The following is a 19,418-nucleotide window of genomic DNA, read 5'->3' on the forward strand; positions in this document are numbered from 1 at the left end:
GGTTCACACTGTGTTTTTGCAGTCCGTTTTCTTTTTTTCTATCCATTTTTTGCAAAATGGATGAAAATAAAGGAAGCGTTTGTGTGCCTCCATTTTGATAATTTCTTCCATTAACTTCAATAATAAAAAACAGATAAAACAGACTCCAATCGCCCGCCGTCCGTCTCACCGTCACCTGCACCCGCCGTCCAGCGATGTCTCTCACTTCCGGGTCCATGTGAGAGAAAAGGCTGCTAGTGCGCTTGCAAGCTCAGCCAATCAGGGCTGAGCAATCTGGAAGCCATGTGATGCGCTCCAGCCAATGAAAAGGCTGCTGGTGCGCATGTGCACCAGCAGCCTTTTCTCTCCCTTTCACTTTCAATGAAGACGCCGAGGAGGAAGAAGACCCGGACCGCCCCCCGGCTCTGACGGCGTCGTCACCAGATGGCGCCCGGGAGAAGAGGACCGTGACGACCGTAATAGGTAATGTATACATTCTTTAACTTCCTGGGGGGGGGGGGGGGGCAGGGGTCGGAAAGTGGGGAAAGGGGGCCAGACCGGGTATTTAACCACATTACAAAGTTATATAACTTTGTAATGTGTGTTAAATAAGCCCAAAAAATTTTTTGTGGGAGTTGTCCTTTAACCCCTAGCAAAGAGCCCCTGCCTCATAGTCTTTTGTTAGCCTATCAGTTTCTTTTGATCCCCCCGGAAGAACCTCCGCCTGAGTTTTTGGTAAAATGGGAGGAGGAACTCAACCTCACCATTACGGCAGAACAAAGGTCTTGAATTTTCACCCTCACGTATGAGTCCTCTATTAGCTCTCGCTTTCAGGAAGCTGGATACAAAATTCTCTCAAGGTGGTATTGACTTCCCTACCGTTTGCATGCACTTATACCTGAGGTAGGCCCCACCTGTTGGAGATGTGGCAGCGAGGAAGGTACGTTCCTCCACATTTTCTGGGACTGTACCCGCCTTCAAACTTATTGGTCTGAGGTTACACGGGTGATACGACAGGTCACTGACCTGACGTTCCCTTTGGGCCCTGTTTTTTTCTCCTTCATCATTGCGAGTTATCTTTGTCAGTCTACAAGCGTTCCTTACTGCGTTTCCTGGTCATGGCTGCCAGAGCATGTATTCCCCTTTACTGGAAAAAACAGAACCCTCCTCTGATCTCTTTGTGATCTCGAAAAAATTAAAACCTATTTTAAAAAATAAACGTTCCTTAAAATCGCTCCATTCCCAGGCTTATAGCGCTTTTATCCTTTGGTCTATGGGGCTGTGTCAGGTGTCATTTTTTGCGCCATGATCTGTTCTTTCTATCGGTATCTTGATTGTGCATATGCGACTTTTTGATCGCTTTTTATTACAATATTTCTGGATTTGATGCGACCAAAAATGCGCAATTTTGCCCTTTGGAATTTTTTTGCGCTTACGCCAAGCTGCTCAGCTGCGATTGGCTGAGCAATAACAGAAGCCCCAGCTGTCTTCTGTTATGCTCAGCTAATGGCGGCTGAACAGCTGGTGTTGTGCTGGGGGGGGAAGGGGGGGGCGGCATGAGGGAGAGCTGGAGCAGTCAGGCCAGCCTCCTGAAGATGACGTGATCGTCCCAAGATGGCGGTCAGGGTCGACAGTGATTCCGTGAATATAATGCATCACACCAGGGCCGCCATCAGGGCAGTATTGGCGGTACAGCTGTCAGGGGCCCGGGCCAAAACTAGAATCCAGGGGGGCCCGCTGAAGCTCCTGACAGCTATACCGCACACTGCTCTTTCCAGTAGTGGATTATAATAGGGGCGTTTCAGGCGGCAGCCCGGGGCCCTGAGCTCCTGGGGGGCCCATGACCACCCAAAAAGACTTATTCTTTCAGTGGTGTACTGTCTCCTGGCTACAGTTCTGCCATGATTTGCATGATTCACTGTTTTTTTATGGCAATTTTGCACAAATCAGGACATCATGACATTATCTATCCTGTACTATGAACACCAGGCTAGTGCTTCCATAGTTACAGTGGGGTGTGGGGGCCCAGGCTTGGTGAACAGCCCGGGGCCTATGGTAAAGTTAATCCACCCCTGGCTCTTTCCTTTAATAGCTGACAGGCAGGGTCACATGACAGAAGCAGGGCCCCCTCCCCCACCTCCTCACTAGCTTCTCTAGCTGTTTTCTCATGTCGGGACAGAAGAGGAGGAGGAGGGGCCTAGAGCCGGCTGTGTGCAGAGGAAGATAAGGACACACCACATGGACCCCTGAAGTTTCCTTGAGAAGAGTGTAAGTGCACTTGTGTGTGTGTTAGTGTGTGTGTTTGCATGTAATTCTGCATGTTTGTGTCTCTGTGTGTTTGTGTAACTGTGCAAATTACAGCTAAAAGATGATGTAAGAGGCAGATAAGGTGTATGATGTTCTGCAGCAGCTAAGGTGTATGATGTTCTGCAGCAGCTGAGGTGTGTATAAGGAGGCTCTGCATCAGCTAAGGTGTATGATGTTCTGCAGCAGCTGTGTGTATGAGGAGGCTCTGCATCAGCTAAGGTGTATGATGTTCTGCAGCAGCTGTGTGTATGAGGAGGCTCTGCATCAGCTAAGGTGTATGATGTTCTGCAGCAGCTGTGTGTATGAGGAGGCTCTGCATCAGCTAAGGTGTATGATGTTCTGCAGCAGCTGAGGTGTATGAGGAGGCTTTGCATCAGCTAAGGTGTATGATGTTCTGCAGCAGCTGAGGTGTATGAGGGGGTTCTGCATCAGCTAAGGTGTATGATGTTCTGCAGCAGCTAAGGTGTATGATGTTCTGCAGCAGCTAAGGTGTATGATGTTCTGCAGCAGCTGAGGTGTGTATAAGGAGGCTCTGCATCAGCTAAGGTGTATCATGTTCTGCAGCAGCTGTGTGTATGAGGAGGCTCTGCATCAGCTAAGGTGTATGATGTTCTGCAGCAGCTGAGGTGTATGAGGAGGCTCTGCATCAGCTAAGGTGTATGATGTTCTGCAGCAGCTGAGGTGTATGAGGAGGCTTTGCATCAGCTAAGGTGTATGATGTTCTGCAGCAGCTGAGGTGTATGAGGAGGCTTTGCATCAGCTAAGGTGTATGATGTTCTGCAGCAGCTGAGGTGTATGAGGGGGTTCTGCATCAGCTAAGGTGTATGATGTTCTGCAGCAGCTAAGGTGTATGATGTTCTGCAGCAGCTGAGGTGTGTATAAGGAGGCTCTGCATCAGCTAAGGTGTATGATGTTCTGCAGCAGCTGTGTGTATGAGGAGGCTCTGCATCAGCTAAGGTGTATGATGTTCTGCAGCAGCTGAGGTGTATGAGGAGGCTCTGCATCAGCTAAGGTGTATGATGTTCTGCAGCAGCTGAGGTGTATGAGGGGGTTCTGCATCAGCTAAGGTGTATGATGTTCTGCAGCAGCTGAGGTGTGTATAAGGAGGCTCTGCATCAGCTAAGGTGTATGATGTTCTGCAGCAGCTGAGGTGTATGAGGAGGCTCTGCATCAGCTAAGGTGTATGATGTTCTGCAGCAGCTGAGGTGTATGAGGGGGTTCTGCATCAGCTAAGGTGTATGATGTTCTGCAGCAGCTGAGGTGTATGAGGAGGCTTTGCATCAGCTAAGGTGTATGATGTTCTGCAGCAGCTGAGGTGTATGAGGGGGTTCTGCATCAGCTAAGGTGTATGATGTTCTGCAGCAGCTGAGGTGTATGAGGAGGCTTTGCATCAGCTAAGGTGTATGATGTTCTGCAGCAGCTGATGTATATGATGTTCTGCAGCAGCTGAGGTGTGTATGAGGAGGCTCTGCATCAGCTAAGGTGTATGATATTCTGCAGCAGCTGAGGTGTGTATGAGGAGGTTTTGCATCAGCTAAGGTGTATGATGTTCTGCAGCAGCAGCTGAGGTGTGTATAAGGATGTTCTGCATCAGCTAAGGTGTATGATGTTCTGCAGCAGCAGCTGAGGTGTAAGAGGATGTTGCATCAGCTAAGGTGTATGATGTTCTGCAGCAGCTGAGGTGTATGAGGAGGCTCTGCATCAGCTAAGGTGTATGATGCTCTGCAGCAGCTGAGGTGTATGAGGAGGTTCTGCATCAGCTAAGGTGTATGATGTTCTGCAGCAGCAGCTGAGGTGTGTATAAGGAGGCTCTGCAGCAGCTAAGATGTATGATGTACTGCAGCAGCAGCTGAGGTGTGTGTATAAGGAGGCTCTGCATCAGCTAAGGTGTATGGTGAGGTTCCGCAGCAGCTGAGGTGTATGATGTTCTGCAGCAGCTGAGGTGTGTGTTATCATGTTCCGCTGCAGCTGTGGTGTATTATGAGGTTCTGCAGCAGCTAAGGTGTATGATGAGGTTTTGCAGCAACTGAAGTGTATGATGAGCTGCTGCAGCAGCTGGGGTGTGTGTTATGATGTTCAGCAGCAGCTGAGGTGTACCATGAGGTTCTATGCGTATCTTTATAAGCAACAGCCTCTTACCAGACTAAAACTTTTAGCTGTAATTGTTGTAAGTTCCAGCATATAGCCCAGCTGCTGCAGAACCTCATAATACACCTCAGCTGCTGCAGAACCTCATAATACACCTCAGCTGCTGCAGAACATTATAATACACCTCAGCTGCTGCAGAACATCATAACACACACCCCAGCTGCTGCTGCAGCTCATCATACACTTCAGATGCTGCAGAACCTCATCATACACCTTAGCTGCTGCAGAACCTCATAATACACCACAGCTGCAGCGGAACATTATAACACACACCTCAGCGCCTGCAGAAGATCATACACCTCAGCTGCTGCAGAACCTTATTACACACACCTCAGCTGCTGAAGAACCTCATACACCTCAGCTGCTGAAGAACCTCATACACCTCAGCTGCTGCAGAACCTCATAATACACCTCAGCTGCTGCAGAACTTTTATCATAATACATCCCATCTGCTGCAGAACCTCATAATACACCTCATCTGCTGCAGAACCTCATAATACACCTCAGCTGCTGCAGAACTTTTATCATAATACATCCCATCTGCTGCAGAACCTCATAATACACCTTAGCTGCTGAAGAACCTTATCATATTACACCTCAGCTGCTGAAGAACCTCATCATATTACACCTCAGCTGCTGCAGAACATTATAATACACACCTCAGCTGCTGCAGACCCTCATACACCTCAGCTGCTGCAGAACCTCATAATACACCTCAGCTGCTGCAAAACCTCATGATACACCTCAGCTGCTGCAGAACCACTTCATACACCTTAGCAGCTGCAGAATGTCATCATGCACGTCAGCTGCTGCAGAACCTCATCATACACAAAGACAAAATAATAAGTGTACTGATAGCTGGAGTAACATGAGAATAATTGCTACCAGGCTCGGACTGGGCCACCGGGGAGCCGGGGGATTCCCCGGTGGGCCCCTCCCCCTCCCTGCCTGTTGGTGGGCCCCTGCAGAGCAGCCTTAGGTGTGTGCTGCTGTCATCTGAGTGGGCCCTGGTTGATCTTTCCCAGCCAGATGACAGCAAGTTCCAGGGCCCCCTGATACAGGCAGATCGGTGGGCAGCTCTCCTAGGGCCCTCAGTGGGCCTCAGCAGGCAGGTTCTCCTCACCCTCCCATAGATGCTGGTGTCGGGATGTGCAGGAGCAGGAGGCTGCAGCTGTGACAGGAGCCCTGGCTGCTCTTCTCCTCATCAGCGTCCTGATCAGACAGAAAGGAAAGAAGATCTTATCAGCAGCGTCCAGGAGGTCAGATGTGGCTGCCACTGAACAGTCAGGTATAATGTGTGGGGGTGCAGAGGGTATATATGTGTGTGTGTGTGTGTGTGTGTGTGTGTGTGACTGTAGGGTGTGTATACAGGTATAATGTGTGGGAGTACAGAGGGTATATATATATGTGTGTGTGTGTGTGTGTGTGTGTGTGTGTGTGTGTGTGTGTGTGTGTGTGTGACTGAATCTACAGTGTGTGTATATACGGGTATAATGTGTGGGGGTGCAGAGGGTGTGTGTGTGTGTGTGTGTGTGTGACTGAATCTACAGTGTGTATATATAGGTATAATGTGTGGGGGTGCAGAGGGTATATATGTGTAGTTGTGTGTCTGAATCTACAGTGTGTGTATACTGTAGGTATAATGTGTGTGGGTGCAGTGTATATATGTTGCATCAAAAGAGAAAGACCTGTCATATAGAGACACCAGCGCTCCACTAATAAATGTAGTAGCCAAAAAAATCATTTTAAATAGTACACAACATGCAAAAAACACCAAGAGATAAAAACACTAAACATGATAAAAACCAAGAGACCATGATGTAACAAACAGCCCCTCAGACCAACCAACACCAGTACGAACCAGAGAAAAATGGGAATTCTAATGTACTACTCCAATACATGTGTAAACCATACAGCAATGTAGTGCTGATGTGTATAAGCATATATGTACCATGCAGCCTACACACAGGATACATATATACTTTTATATGCCAGCACTACATTGCTGTATGTGTGTGTAATTTTTTATTTTCTTTTTTGTTATATTCCCTATTAGTGCTGGGGTCACTTCCATACACTGAGCCCCCACAGAACTATTCTGTGTATTCTGGTCTCCCACAAAGCTTCTAGTGTACAATGCACCTAGGATCCTCCTACTAAAACAGCTGCAAACACTACAACTCCCAGCATTTATTGACGGCACACAGTCCTCAGGATATGGTGGGAGTTTTAGTATATTATGGAAAATCCCCTGATAATAGCTGGTGATGTAAATAGATTTATTGATGGATCTTTAGGGCTGATGGTTGTTTCAGATTGCAGCAGTCAGAAGCCTCTACACAACCATCACTTGTTAAAGGATTGTCCTCTCTGGAACTACAACTCCCAGTATACCCAGAGAGCTTCATAAGTGTTCTTCATTCTGAGAGTTGTAGTTTGACTAGTTGTGGACACGGATCAATCAGCATAGAAATGGGTCAGCATGTTGCTTCTTAATGGTTCTTCATTGGTGGGCCCCCAGGATCATTTTCCCTGGTGGGCCCCAAGTAGCCAGTCCGACACTGATTGCTACAGTCGTGTGTTAGTAGTATGGAAGTATGGATGCAAATATATCATTTACATACATGTATATCTAATTAAAGTGTGATGGTATGTAATGTATACAGTATGTGTGTTGTGTGTATATGATGTATGTATGATGTGTGTATATCAAAAGTTTTGATCGGTGCAGGTCTGAGTGTTTCCACCTGTACTGGTCAGAAGAACAAGCGGGGAAAGGACTATGGGGGAGATTTATCAACCAAGATGTAAAGTGAGACTGGCCCAGTTGCCCCTAGCAACCAATCAGATTCCACCTTTCATTCCTCACAGACTCTTTGGAAAATGAAAAGTGGAATCTGATTGGTTGCTAGGGGCGACTGAGACAGTTTCACTTTACACCATGGTTGATAAATCTCCTCCCATAAGTCTATGGAGCGTGTTTTTTTTTTTTTTTCTTACACAGAGTGGGGAGAGGATGCACTGATCCTGATCAGTAAAGGTGTGAACACTCAGACCCAAACAGATCAAAACTTTCCACATGTCTCTGTGACGTGTCAATTATTATTATTTTTTTTTAAAACAACAGGTCAAAAGTTACCTGTCACAAAGTTGATGTCTCTAGATTGATGTTCAGACGCACATGCTGCTGGGAGGTTGGGTTACCATGTTTTAAAAAAAATATGGATCATGCATGGACCTGGTCTGGCGTGGGACGTGGGGGGGGGGGGGGCATTTCCTTAAATAACACACATTACCATGTTGTATAACTTTTTAATGTGTGTGTGATGGGAATTGTAGTTTTGAAGCAGATGGAAGGTCATGAGGTAACACTGGCTTCGTTGCCAATAGCAACCAATCACAATTCAGCTATCATTTTCTGTGAAAATGATAGGTTGCTATGGGCAACAGACAGTTTTCATAAGTCTCATATGTCTGTTAAAATGTGGCCTGGTCACATTATTGGGGTCGCACACTTGCGAAGTGAAGTTTTGTACACTATACAGGGTCTATCTGACAATAGTGTAAAAGTGTGAGTGTGTACACTCTGCACTACGCACACTCAGCAGGCAGTACAGTACAACTTTCCTAGGTGCATGTGTGACACCACTATACGTGAGCTCCAGAAGTTTCTATGGGTTTTACTAACCATGACAGGGATTGGGCCTATAAGTGTGAGCAGGACCCTGCAGCTGGGACAGCAGTGAAAGAGTTACAGTGAGGGGGAGGGGTGGAGATACAGAGAGGGAGCTAGTGCAATCAGTGGAGGAGGCCCTGCTGCATGGGATTGTGGGAGATGTAGTCCTGTAGGAGTTGCAGCAGCTCTCTTACCCTGGAGTCACTCATGTAAACAAGCTGCCCACAGGAGCTGCAGGTAACTAAGTATTTTAATCAAAATGCCATAAATAAGATCACACCATCTGTGTATTTGGGTCAGAAAACCCCTTTAAGGCTTCTATTACACCATAGTGTATGTTGGCTTGTGAAAACACCAAGATGCGCATTAGATGAATTTCATCTGATATTTTTTATGCCTTTTAGGCGAATTTGGTCACAGATAGATAACGTAGGTGCGTTATGCCGCTCGGATGTGATTTGCCGCTGCATACTGTAGATTAACACTTGGTTGCCTGCACTTACGGACCATCCAGCATAGTCTCCCTGCAGCGTGATTTCACCAGATCAGGTGAGGCCCAAATGTATGGAAAGAAAAGTGTCATGCATATACCATCCAGATAAGCCTCCATTACAGTCATCCAACTTTCCTAGGCTACTGAATGGCAGATCTGCCTGTTTATGCTATGATTAGAGATGAGCGAACCTGGAGCATGCTTGAGTCGATCCGAACTTTCGGCATTTGATTAGCGGTGGCTGCTGAAGTTGGATAAAGCCCTAAGGCTATGTGGAAATCATGGATATAGTCATTGGCTGTATTCATGTTTTCCAGACAACCTTAGAGCTTTATCCAAGTTCAGCAGCCCCAGCTAATCAAATGCCGATCGTTCGGGTTCGGATCGACTCAAGCATGCTCGAGGTTCGCTCATCTCTAGCTATGATACATCCTAATTGTATAATACTGCATTATTAGGCTATGTTCACACGCTGTATGAGACCAGCCGTTCAGTGACCCTGTCGGTCTCAGAAAAGTTCATCCCGGCCGGTAATACATCCGTGTGCGCCCGCTTCAGAACTCCCCACGGCACACTATGGAGCGTGCAGCCGGAGCACTGTGTTTTCTGCAGCCGATATTCAATGAATAGTGGCCGCAGAAAACTGACATGTCAGTTTTTTGCAATGCCACTAGAGATCCTATGTGTATACGCTCCGGCCAGGATTCCATAGATTGCAAGGTAACGTATGTTTTCATATTAATCACGGTGGTTGTTGCGATTGGCCATAATTTTACGAAAATATACGTTGTGTGAACATGGCCTTAGGCTGATTTGTCTTGGGAAAGCTGGGTAGCAACCAATATGGGGGGCATATTCTGAATTACAATGTTATGTAGTGAAAAATCCCAACATATTCTTCTTTTCAGGGTCCTGGGAAAGTTGGGTGACAACACTGGAGCTGCAATGGTGACCACATACCACAATGCCCTGATTCTTTGTGTCATTGCAGCATTGTGTAATATATAATTATTATTATCATTATTTTCTTTATCAAAGCTCCACTGGTGTGCAGGCACTGCAGGAGCAGCACACAGAGAGGGAGAGAGAAGGACCTGAGTCACATGACCCAAAGGTCCTTAAATTTTCTGTGTTACATAGATTGGCCTGACTAGAAGAGGGGAAGACTGAGGAACTGCTGTGTCAGTGAGTATATGTATGTATCTGTATGTCAGCCACTGTGTCCGTGTATCTGTATGTAAGCCACGGTGTCCGTGTATCTATGTGTCAGCCACTGTGTCTGTGGTGTGTGTTTCTGGAAGAAAGCAGATAACCCCTTTAAGTAACTTTGCATTATTTTCCTGTCATTTTTTATACAAAATAGTTTAATAAAATGTAGCCACATTTGTTTAACACATAATTAAAGGGGTTATCCAGTATTAGGCAAAGCACAGCTACTTTCTTGCAAAAACAACGCCACCCCTGTCCTCAGGTTATGTGTGGTATTACAGTGTAGCTTGATTCACTGTACTGGAACTGAGCTGCAAAACCACATCCAACCTGAGGACAAGATTGGTGCTGTTTCTGGAAGAAAGTGGCCATATTTTCCTAAGCCTGGACAACCCAGTACATTGAGCCTATTCTGGCTGTAATTCATCCCATGAGGCTGCAATGATTCCTAGGTTCAGGTCCTATAGCACTGCAGGGTTACAGACTTCATTAGAGAACCCTGTCCTCTTTTACAGAACTTTGATTTCAGCAGAGAAGTCATGCACGTGCACCCTGCTGATAGCAACAGCTCTGGTCACGAAGCCACATCCATACCACATGCATGTTATGTTATATCACATGGATTATGCATGACTATACAGTGACCTATTCCTTCTAGCCTGCTTATATTGGCTGGGATCAGCTGCATCTGTGTAATAACCATTACATGTGTATTTGTCTTCAGGCTATTGATGGTGAACGTCACTGTACACAGAGAATAAGAAGAATCGCAGCAGATCCGGAGAAGCAGCTCAGCAAGAAACTTGTCAGCGTGAAGAGGAGGGAGGGAAGGGTTAAAACAGGAGCAGCAGAAGAGGAGAGTCAAATGACAAAAGGAAGGGGCTGCACCTAGCGAGCACATGTGGAGTACAGCAAAGTGACAGCAAACAGGAGGGGGTGGGCAGGAAGCAGCTGGCACCCAATGAAATCTACCCCGGAAGTGTCCGGCACACTCTCCACACTGTGATCACACCGAGCTGCAAGCATGGCATTCCCCAAAAAGAGGCGATACGACAGGACGGAGCAAGACAGCGAGTATTTCCAGTGTTACTCAGACATCACCGTCCATGAGGAAATGCTCTCGGACACCGTTCGCACACATGCCTACAGGGTAGCTATATCCCGCAATCACAACGCTTTACTAGGCAAAACCGTCCTGGACGTGGGTGCCGGCACTGGCATCCTGAGTGCATTCTGTGCCCAGGCTGGGGCTAGTAAAGTGTACGCCGTAGAAGCCAGCACAGTGTCGCAGCTGGCGTGTGAGGTGGTGAAGGCGAACAAGCTGGAGGGCCAAGTGGAGGTGATCAACAGTACGGTGGAGGACGCCGAGATACCGGGGCAGGTGGACGCCATTGTCAGCGAATGGATGGGGTACGGCCTCATGTATGAGTCAATGCTGAGCTCCGTCCTGTACGCTCGGGATCGATGGCTGAAGCCCGGGGGGCTCATCTTCCCCTCCATCGCCGCTCTGTTCATCGCCCCCGTCAATGACGCCACCGTAGAGAGCCGCTTGGACTTCTGGAGTGAAGTAAAAGACATGTACGGAGTCGATATGACCTGCGTACAATCGTTTGCCAGGAAATGTATCATGGGTAAAGATATGGCGGTGTGTTCGGTGTACCCCGAGCACGTGCTCTCACACGCTGTAAAGTTTTCCACGCTAGATCTCAGCAGCGCCACCCTGGAGGACATCGGGAACATTACGGGTTCCTTCCAGTTCTGCTGCTTCGGGTCGTCCTTAATGCACGGATTTGCCGTTTGGTTCTCAGTGACGTTTCCCGGAGAGAACGGCATCACCTTGTCTACGTCGCCGTATGGTGAAGAAACGCATTGGAAACAGACCATCCTATATCTGGATGAAGAGGTTCAAGTGGAACAGGACACAAGGGTCAGGGGGGACATCAGAATGTCGCCTTCAGAGAACAACCCCCGACATTTAAGCATTACCCTCAACTACACCATTGGGGGAGAAACGTGCAGAACTAAGGTTTTCCAGATGGGGAGTTGAAGCAGGAGACATTGAGAAAGAACTTACTGTTATATTTTTTTGTCTGAATTGAAGCAAATTAAATAGTGTTTACTTCTGTATAGCTGCACATTTGTATATATAATACCTAGATGGTATTATAGGGGTAGTTCACAAAACTAGAAAAAAAGTTTTTATACTCTGGTGCCAGAATTTCCCTCTATTAAAAAATCTCAATTCTTCCATTACTTATCAGCTGCTGTATGTCCTGCAGGAAGTGGTATTCTTTTCTCTCTGGAGAGCAGGAGAGGTTTTCTATGGAGATTTGCTCCTGCTCTGGACAGTTCCTGACATGGACAGAGGTGGCAGCAGAGAGCACTGTGTCAGACTGGAAAAAATACACCACTTCCTGAAGGACATACAGCAGCTGATAAGTACTGGAACTTGAGATTTTTTAAATAGAAGTAAATTACAAATGCCTGGCACTTTTTTGGCACCAGTTGTTTTTTTTTTTTAGTACTACCTCTTTAAAGGGATTATCCAGGATTAGAAAAAACACAGTTACTTTCTTCAAAAACAACTGCACCCCTGTCCTCAGGTTGTCTGTGGTATTACAATTCAACTTCATTTACTTCAATGGACCTGAGCTACAAAACCCACATCCAAACTGAGGACAAGAGGGATGCTGTTTGTGGGAGAATGTGGCCATGTTTTTGTAAGCTTAAATAACCCCCTTAAAGGGGTTGTCCAGCTAAAATCTTTTTCTTTCAAATTAACTGGTGTCAGAAAGTTATATAGATTTGTAATTTACTTCTATAAAAAAAATCTCAAGTCTTCCCATACTTATTAGCTGCTGTATGTCATGCAGAAAATGTTGTTTTATTTTCAGTCTGACACAGTGCTCTCTGCTGCCACCTCTGGCCGAGACAGGAACTCTTGTCTCAGTATTCTATGAATCCCCATAGAAAACCTCTCCTGCTCAGGAGAAATCCTGTCTCGGCCAGAGATGTCAGCAGAGAGCACTGTGTCAGACTGAAAATAAAACAACATTTTCTGCATGACATACAGCAGCTAATAAGTATGGGAAAACTTGAGATTTTTTAATAGAAGTAAATACAAATACAAATCTATATACTGTAACTTTCTGACACCATTTTTGCTGGATAACCCCTTTAAGGCCCCTAATAAACATAAGTAAAAAGTCAGATGAACCCTTTGATTTTTGGTAGGACCATCAGCCTTGTATGAATGAAGGCCTCCACGGCCTCAGGAGATGTCAGGAAAAGTAAGGATCAGGTATATTGACTTTACCCTGTAAATAAGCTGGCACCACAGATGCCTTCTTACCACCTCTTCTTATAAAAACAGATGCACACTTGCTGAGCTGAGTTCAGAGAAATACAGTAGTTGGTGGCCAGACTAACATTCGGCCTACAGATATTAAAGATGTATGATCACTAGAGATAAGTGAACCAGGTTCCTCCTGCAGAAGTCAGATGCAGCCCTGAGACCATAGACTGTATTCTAAGATGTTTTCCAAGACTTCTTAGGGCTGCATCCAACCTCTACAGCCATTGGTGATCAAATTTCGCACCCTTGGGTTCTGATAAAGCCAAACATGTTTAAGGTTCGCTCATCTGTAATGAACACCATTAAATGATGAAATTAAAAAAAGGAAAGCAGGAGTGTGCTGGAACTTAAAGAAAAAAAAAAAAGTATACTTACCTATCCCTGTGCCCCATAGCGCCGCTCCTGGGTTCAGCTGACAGCTGACGGCCTCCTGCAGCACTTTCAGCTGCAACCCCACAAACCTGGCTTGTCGATTACCTGCTCAGTTAATCAGTGACTGGGGCGAGACACTGACCTAGTCACTGACTGGCTGTGAGTCCCAGAGGCACCAAGACTGGTAAGTATACATTGTTTAATAAGTTCCTGCACCTCCCTGCCTGCCCTTTTTTTTTTTTTTTTTTACTTTCATGGAACATCTCTTATAAGTTGTGTTCACAGCTGATCTAATATAATAACCTGATCTGGATGGGAGGTCTGTGTGAATAGCTTGTGTGATCTGCCCTCCCTGATGACTTGGCTGCTTTCTTACCCTACTCGACCAAGCATCCAACAGTATTGAGCCCAACGTGGCCCTGTCTCTCAGTAAGACTGTTGTCCAGCTCTTGGTCCAATTTAGTATGGCACCATTAGGGGGCTTGTGACCTAGGGTCCTATTTAATGAATGTTTAGACGACAGCTACCCAGTTTCTCCAAAAAATAAGTCCTACCCCAAAAATAAGCCCTAACTTGATTGTGCAGGGTTTTTGGAGTAGGCCTCAAATATAAGCTCTACTCTAAAAAGATAAAGCTCCAAACATCTACTCCAAAAATAAGCCTTTTTTTTCCTGAAAAGAAAATAATCTAAGACCCTGCCTTATTTTTGGAGAAACACGAGTATCTCTCCTGATCTTACCTTATAAACATTCAGCGCAACTGAACATTTATGTGCTGTCTTTATAGAGAGAAGGGGCAAGCTGTCGGCAGACGGTTCTGACACCACTTTACTTCTCAGGGTCAGACATCAACATCATCTGTCGAGGAGGCCGCACTACCCTCAGAGCCGGGGTGGGGAACCTGCGGCCCTCCAGCTGCTGCAAACTACAATTTCGATCATGCTTGGACAACCAAAGCCAAGATGTCAGTAGTCCAGAATTGATGGGAATTGTAGTTTTGCCAAGGGTTTCCCATAGCTGCTTTAGAGAGTCCACCAAACCCTATAAAGTTGATGGTTTTGGCCAACTTTTGTCAGGGCCTTAAAGGGGTACTGAGACCATGTAAAATTTTTGGTTTCTTACCTCTCCCCTGGGTTCTTTTTATGGCATCTTCAGGTTCCTCGCTGAACGATTCTTTCTCCTCCTCCGAGACAACTCATCTCAGCAGTAACAGCCCGCTCAGCCAATCACTGACTGGGAGAGGACAGCACTGCGGCCAGTGATTGGCTGAGCGGGCTGTCTCTCTAAAGACGAGTCGGTCTTGGAAATAGAGACAGGTTCATTCAGTGGGGGGGGAGGTAAAATTTTACCGTACCCTTGAAATTTTCACAGCCATAAACCATTTTCATCTAACCACAGTTCCAAAGAGTCAAAAAAGGCCTGGGACCTCGGTCCTGGATTCGCATGAAGATATTCTTATTGAGTATACTGTAATTACTAGCTTTAAAAGCACCGGATAAATTTAGCCGCCATAGAGGAAGATTTATCAAACATGGTGTAAAGTGAAACCGGCTCAGTTGCCCCTAGCAACCAATCAGATTCCACTTTACATTCCTCACAGACTCTTTGGAAAATGAAAGGTGGAATCTGATTGGTTGCTAGGGGCAACTGAGCCGGTTTCACTTTACACCATGTTTGATAAATCTCCCCCTCGAATTTTTTACAGATTTTTTCCAGTTTTTTACAACTTTACATGTTGTAAAGTCTATTTTTTTCCTGCCTTCTGTTTACAAGACCTTAAAGTGTCTTCTGTGACTTTCTTTAATGTGGATGAAGCAATGTCACCCAGCTCCTAGCTATGAACAGTGCGACCCTGTAACTCCAGCGCCAGGAAAGCTGTGAATTTACAGATTTTTTTTTAGCTTTAGCGACCAGAAATGAATGAATAAATAAATGATTCCCTATATGTGAGCAGCTGTGCTGTCCCTGAGGCTTCAGGTATATGACATGGCTATGGGCAGGAGGCTGGACGTGTAGTCCCCTGCGGCTTCATACCGCAGAGTCACAAGGGCCGCCAATGTACGTCAGAGATACTCTCCTCTAGAAGTAATACGTCTACGGTCTGAAGTATAGTCCGGAATCGGATATATACAGTGGTATAGTATGGCCTCATAGAAAGTTCTGGGTGTCTTATTACAGTGCCATTAATACAAATACAAATCCTTGTGGAATAGGCACCAACTATCCGCACTGCACCCATTCGGAGTGCTGGCTGGGTTCAGACATGGTGCCGTTCAGTAGTGTGCCAGAGCTATGCTGCAAAATTGTGTGAACTTTACAGCAAATTGGCAGTTTCACTTTACAGCCATGTATTTAATCTATATTGCATATGCAACTCCCAGTATACTGCATGCAGCGTCCTTCTCCGCCTTTGCCTCAACCAGAATAGCTGCGGACCGAGTACCACGATTGTTTACATGTTATTGTACTGGCGTGTCTATCCGCATTTCCCTTAGCCACGGCTTCTATAAGTCATCTTAGGGGTAGCAACACGGAAGTCCCCTTGCATTAACCCCAATTTAGATTTTTGCGCTTTTTTTTCATACACGTACGCCCTGTGTCGTTGAAGGGATAGTTTACCAATTTTTTTTTTCTTTCAAATTATGAATGTCAAGGACGTTAAAGGGATAGTTTACCAATTTTTTTTTTTCTTTCAAATCAATTGGTGCCAGAAAGTGCTAGAGATTTATCATTTACTTCTATTAAAACATCTCCAGTCTTCCAGTACTTATCAGCTCCTGTATGTCCTGCAGAAATTGTATTACATTCTGTAGAGCAGGAGAGGTTTTCTATGGGGATTTGCTGCTGCTCTGGACAGTTCCTGACATGGAGAGAGGTGGCAGCAGAGAGCACTGTGTCAGACTGGAAAGTATACACCACTTCCTGCAGGCCATGCAGCAGCTGATAAGTACTGGAAGAGTTTTTTAAGAAGTAAATTACAAATCTCTGGCACTTTCTGACACCAGTTGATTAAAAAGAAAACAACCCCTTTAAAGTTCAAACCTACCTTCTGGGGTCCAGGATGAAGTCTAGGGGGTGCTCCTCAAACTCTATAGCCTCAGCTACCCAGCATCAATCTTACAGAGGTACAGCTGCATGCATGGAGAATGGCCACCAACACGTCTCCAACCTGTACTCCATCCTGGCCGCTTCGTACCATCCTGGATAAGGCTATGTTCACACGCTGTATAAGACCGGCCGGTCTCAGAATAGATCATTCCGGCCGGCACTGCAGTACCAACCGAATGATCTTTTGCACCGCTGAGTTCTGATGCGGGCACATCCGTGCGCGCCCGCATCAGAACTCCTCACTGCACACTATGGAGCGTGTGGCCGGAGCCGCACGCTCCATTGTGTGAACTAACAGGGTTTTCTGCGGCTACTATTCAATGAATAGCGGCCGCAGAAAACTGACATGTCAGTTTTCTACGGCGCCTCGAGAGATCCCGACTGGAGTCTATACCATGTGTATATTCCCTCGGCCTGCAGCACAACGTAAGTTCCGTACCAATTAGTACGGAACTTACGCCGTGTGAACATGGCCTTACATTTGAGAACATCTCCCGTAGGGTTTACTTACTGCCGTACAATGTAATTTTTGTTGTTCCTAAAAGATGAATAAAATTAAAGAAAATAAAACCTAGGAAGGTTTTTGCACCCACAATTAGAAAATGAATGATTTACATATGGTGTCAGACGGGACTTGTTCCTGAAGAATTACGGACTACAAACAAGCTGTTGGGGTATATTCCTATAATAGTCTCCTCATTAAATAACCATTACCTTTCTCATTACCTTGAACTGTTTGCTTGGCTTTATTCTATTGTCATTGACCTACATGGGGAAGGTACTGAGGGCTTTCTACTCTACGTGAGTATCACATATCTGCTGCCATGATAATATCAGACGGATTCAAGACGACTCCAGGCTCATGGGTCATGCACCAAAACAAGGTCCTATCTACAGGATCTATCCAAAGAACCAGATGGAAAAATCTATGCTGTCCTATCCCTATTTCCTCAGCTTCATCGACGTCCGGGGCTCAGTCCGACAATTATACTCTATATTGATAGGACAGAGAGTCTAGTTCCCATTTGGGATGTACGTAACCAAGTCAGATCTCTAGTGACCGGAGATGGTTGTGAAGAACGTGGGCAGTGTCTGTCAGCGCCCAGACTGTCAGCGCCCATCAATTGTTGTACAGGTTCCACAGAATCAGCAGCCGCAGTGTTTTTTGATGGATCGGCTCCTGACAAGAGAAACGTCAACATGGAGAGGAACCGACCAGAAAAGATGCAATCCATGAGATAGGGGCGGGGTGCTTTGACTCTCATTAAAGAAAAAGGGAAATTTGGTGCAGATTTTAAGAATTTTAAGGCTCTAAACTGCCGCGATCCTGACTGCTATCTGCAGCCCGGGACCACGGCTATTAGTGGGTGCAGCTGATTATCGCTCCCGCTAGTTAAAACCGTTAAATGCAGCTGTCAAACATGACAGCTGCATTTAAAAGTCATCTCTGCGATCGCGGAGGGTGGATCCATTCATGATCTGCAGCAGACCAATAGAGCACCGATCTCATTGATCAGTGCTGTATAATGCATACTACACTGACACTGATCCCTATTAAAGATAAGTGTAGTTATATTAGAAATCCCACAGGGGGGCTTCTAATTACTGTATAAGTTAAAAAAAAAAAAAAAAGTGTTTTTATTCATAATCCCCTCCCCTAATAAAAGTCAGAATCACCCACCTCTTCCCATTTTATAAATAAAAAATAAATAAACATATTTGATATCGCCGCGTGCGTAATCGCCCGAACTATCTCGAATGGTAAATGGCGTAAGCACAAAAAACTGCCAAAGTGCAAAATTGCATTTTTGGTTGCATCAAATCCAGAAAAATTGTAATAAAAAGCGATCAAAAAGTCGCATATCAAAAAGTGGCAATCAAAGTACCGATAGAAAGTGCAGATCATGGCTCAAAGCCCCATAGACCAAAGGATAAAAGCGTTATAAGCATGTAGCAGTACATACAGCAGCTGATAAGTACTGGAAGAATTGAGATTTTTAAACTGTTCACGTTTCTGACATCAGTAGATTTGAAAGTTTCCCTTTAATTGATTCTCTGGCTCCTTATGTTTACTGGTTGTTGAATTAAAGGAACATTCCACTTACTGAGCTCTGACAATGTCCAATACGGTTTATTTTTTTCAGTAATTTTTTTTTTTTTATTATTTTTTTATCACCAGAATAATTTATCTTCCTTCTAATCCCTCAAATTGGAAAATGACCAGAAAACAATGCAGAGAGTTTTGGCACAAGCAATGAGACCCCCTAGACAGCGCCCCCTGATGGCTGGAGGTCACACACCACAATGGCCCCATCCATAGTGAATGTACAAGCAGTAGAAGCGACGCTCGTCCATGGATTGCAGACAGATCTGCTCACCGTCCTCATTCATCCTCACCTGATAGGTAGCACAGCTCCGCTCACAATAACGTTATTTTCCCGTCTGCTTTCTATCTCGGCTTCCATACGATTGAATTAGCGGCAGGTCTGTTTTCTCTCTTGCTCGGCATAGATTTTATGTTTAACTAATTTTCTGTGACGGGATCAATGGCTGTAAAAGTGAATGGATATTTCAATATTCGCATACGGAATGGCTGCCAATTGGCAATATTTCTTTTCTGTATATTTTTCTTTGTTATTCCATATATCACACGGAATATGCAGTATCCTGGTACCTGAGCCACTCGCTGCTGATAGGGACGTTGTCGTGTGGTAGTAGATCCATCTCACATGGTTGCGCATAGAATTAACTGGAAGGTTCTGTGGAAGGAGC

At 45.5% G+C, this 19,418-nt stretch overlaps 1 protein-coding gene across 9 annotated transcripts; it reads left to right on the plus strand.

The window, feature by feature from the left end:
- Positions 1-2,008: 2,008 nt before the first annotated feature.
- Positions 2,009-11,920, plus strand: PRMT6 (protein arginine methyltransferase 6). Of its 9 annotated transcripts, none has more exons than XM_069969019.1 (4): positions 2,009-2,247; positions 8,515-8,659; positions 9,512-9,798; positions 10,537-11,920. In XM_069969019.1, exon 4 carries the CDS (start codon positions 10,837-10,839, stop codon positions 11,857-11,859), a length of 1,023 nt encoding a protein of 340 aa, XP_069825120.1. In that variant the 5' UTR covers positions 2,009-2,247; positions 8,515-8,659; positions 9,512-9,798; positions 10,537-10,836; the 3' UTR covers positions 11,860-11,920. The 9 variants fall into 9 exon arrangements, with proteins under 9 accessions (XP_069825120.1, XP_069825114.1, XP_069825115.1 ...); XM_069969013.1 differs by having other exon boundaries at positions 9,512-9,788; XM_069969014.1 differs by having other exon boundaries at positions 9,642-9,788.
- Positions 11,921-19,418: the final 7,498 nt, after the last annotated feature.

This window comes from Dendropsophus ebraccatus, chromosome 4, assembly GCF_027789765.1.
Source record: "Dendropsophus ebraccatus isolate aDenEbr1 chromosome 4, aDenEbr1.pat, whole genome shotgun sequence".
NCBI classification, from domain to species: Eukaryota; Metazoa; Chordata; class Amphibia; order Anura; family Hylidae; genus Dendropsophus; species Dendropsophus ebraccatus.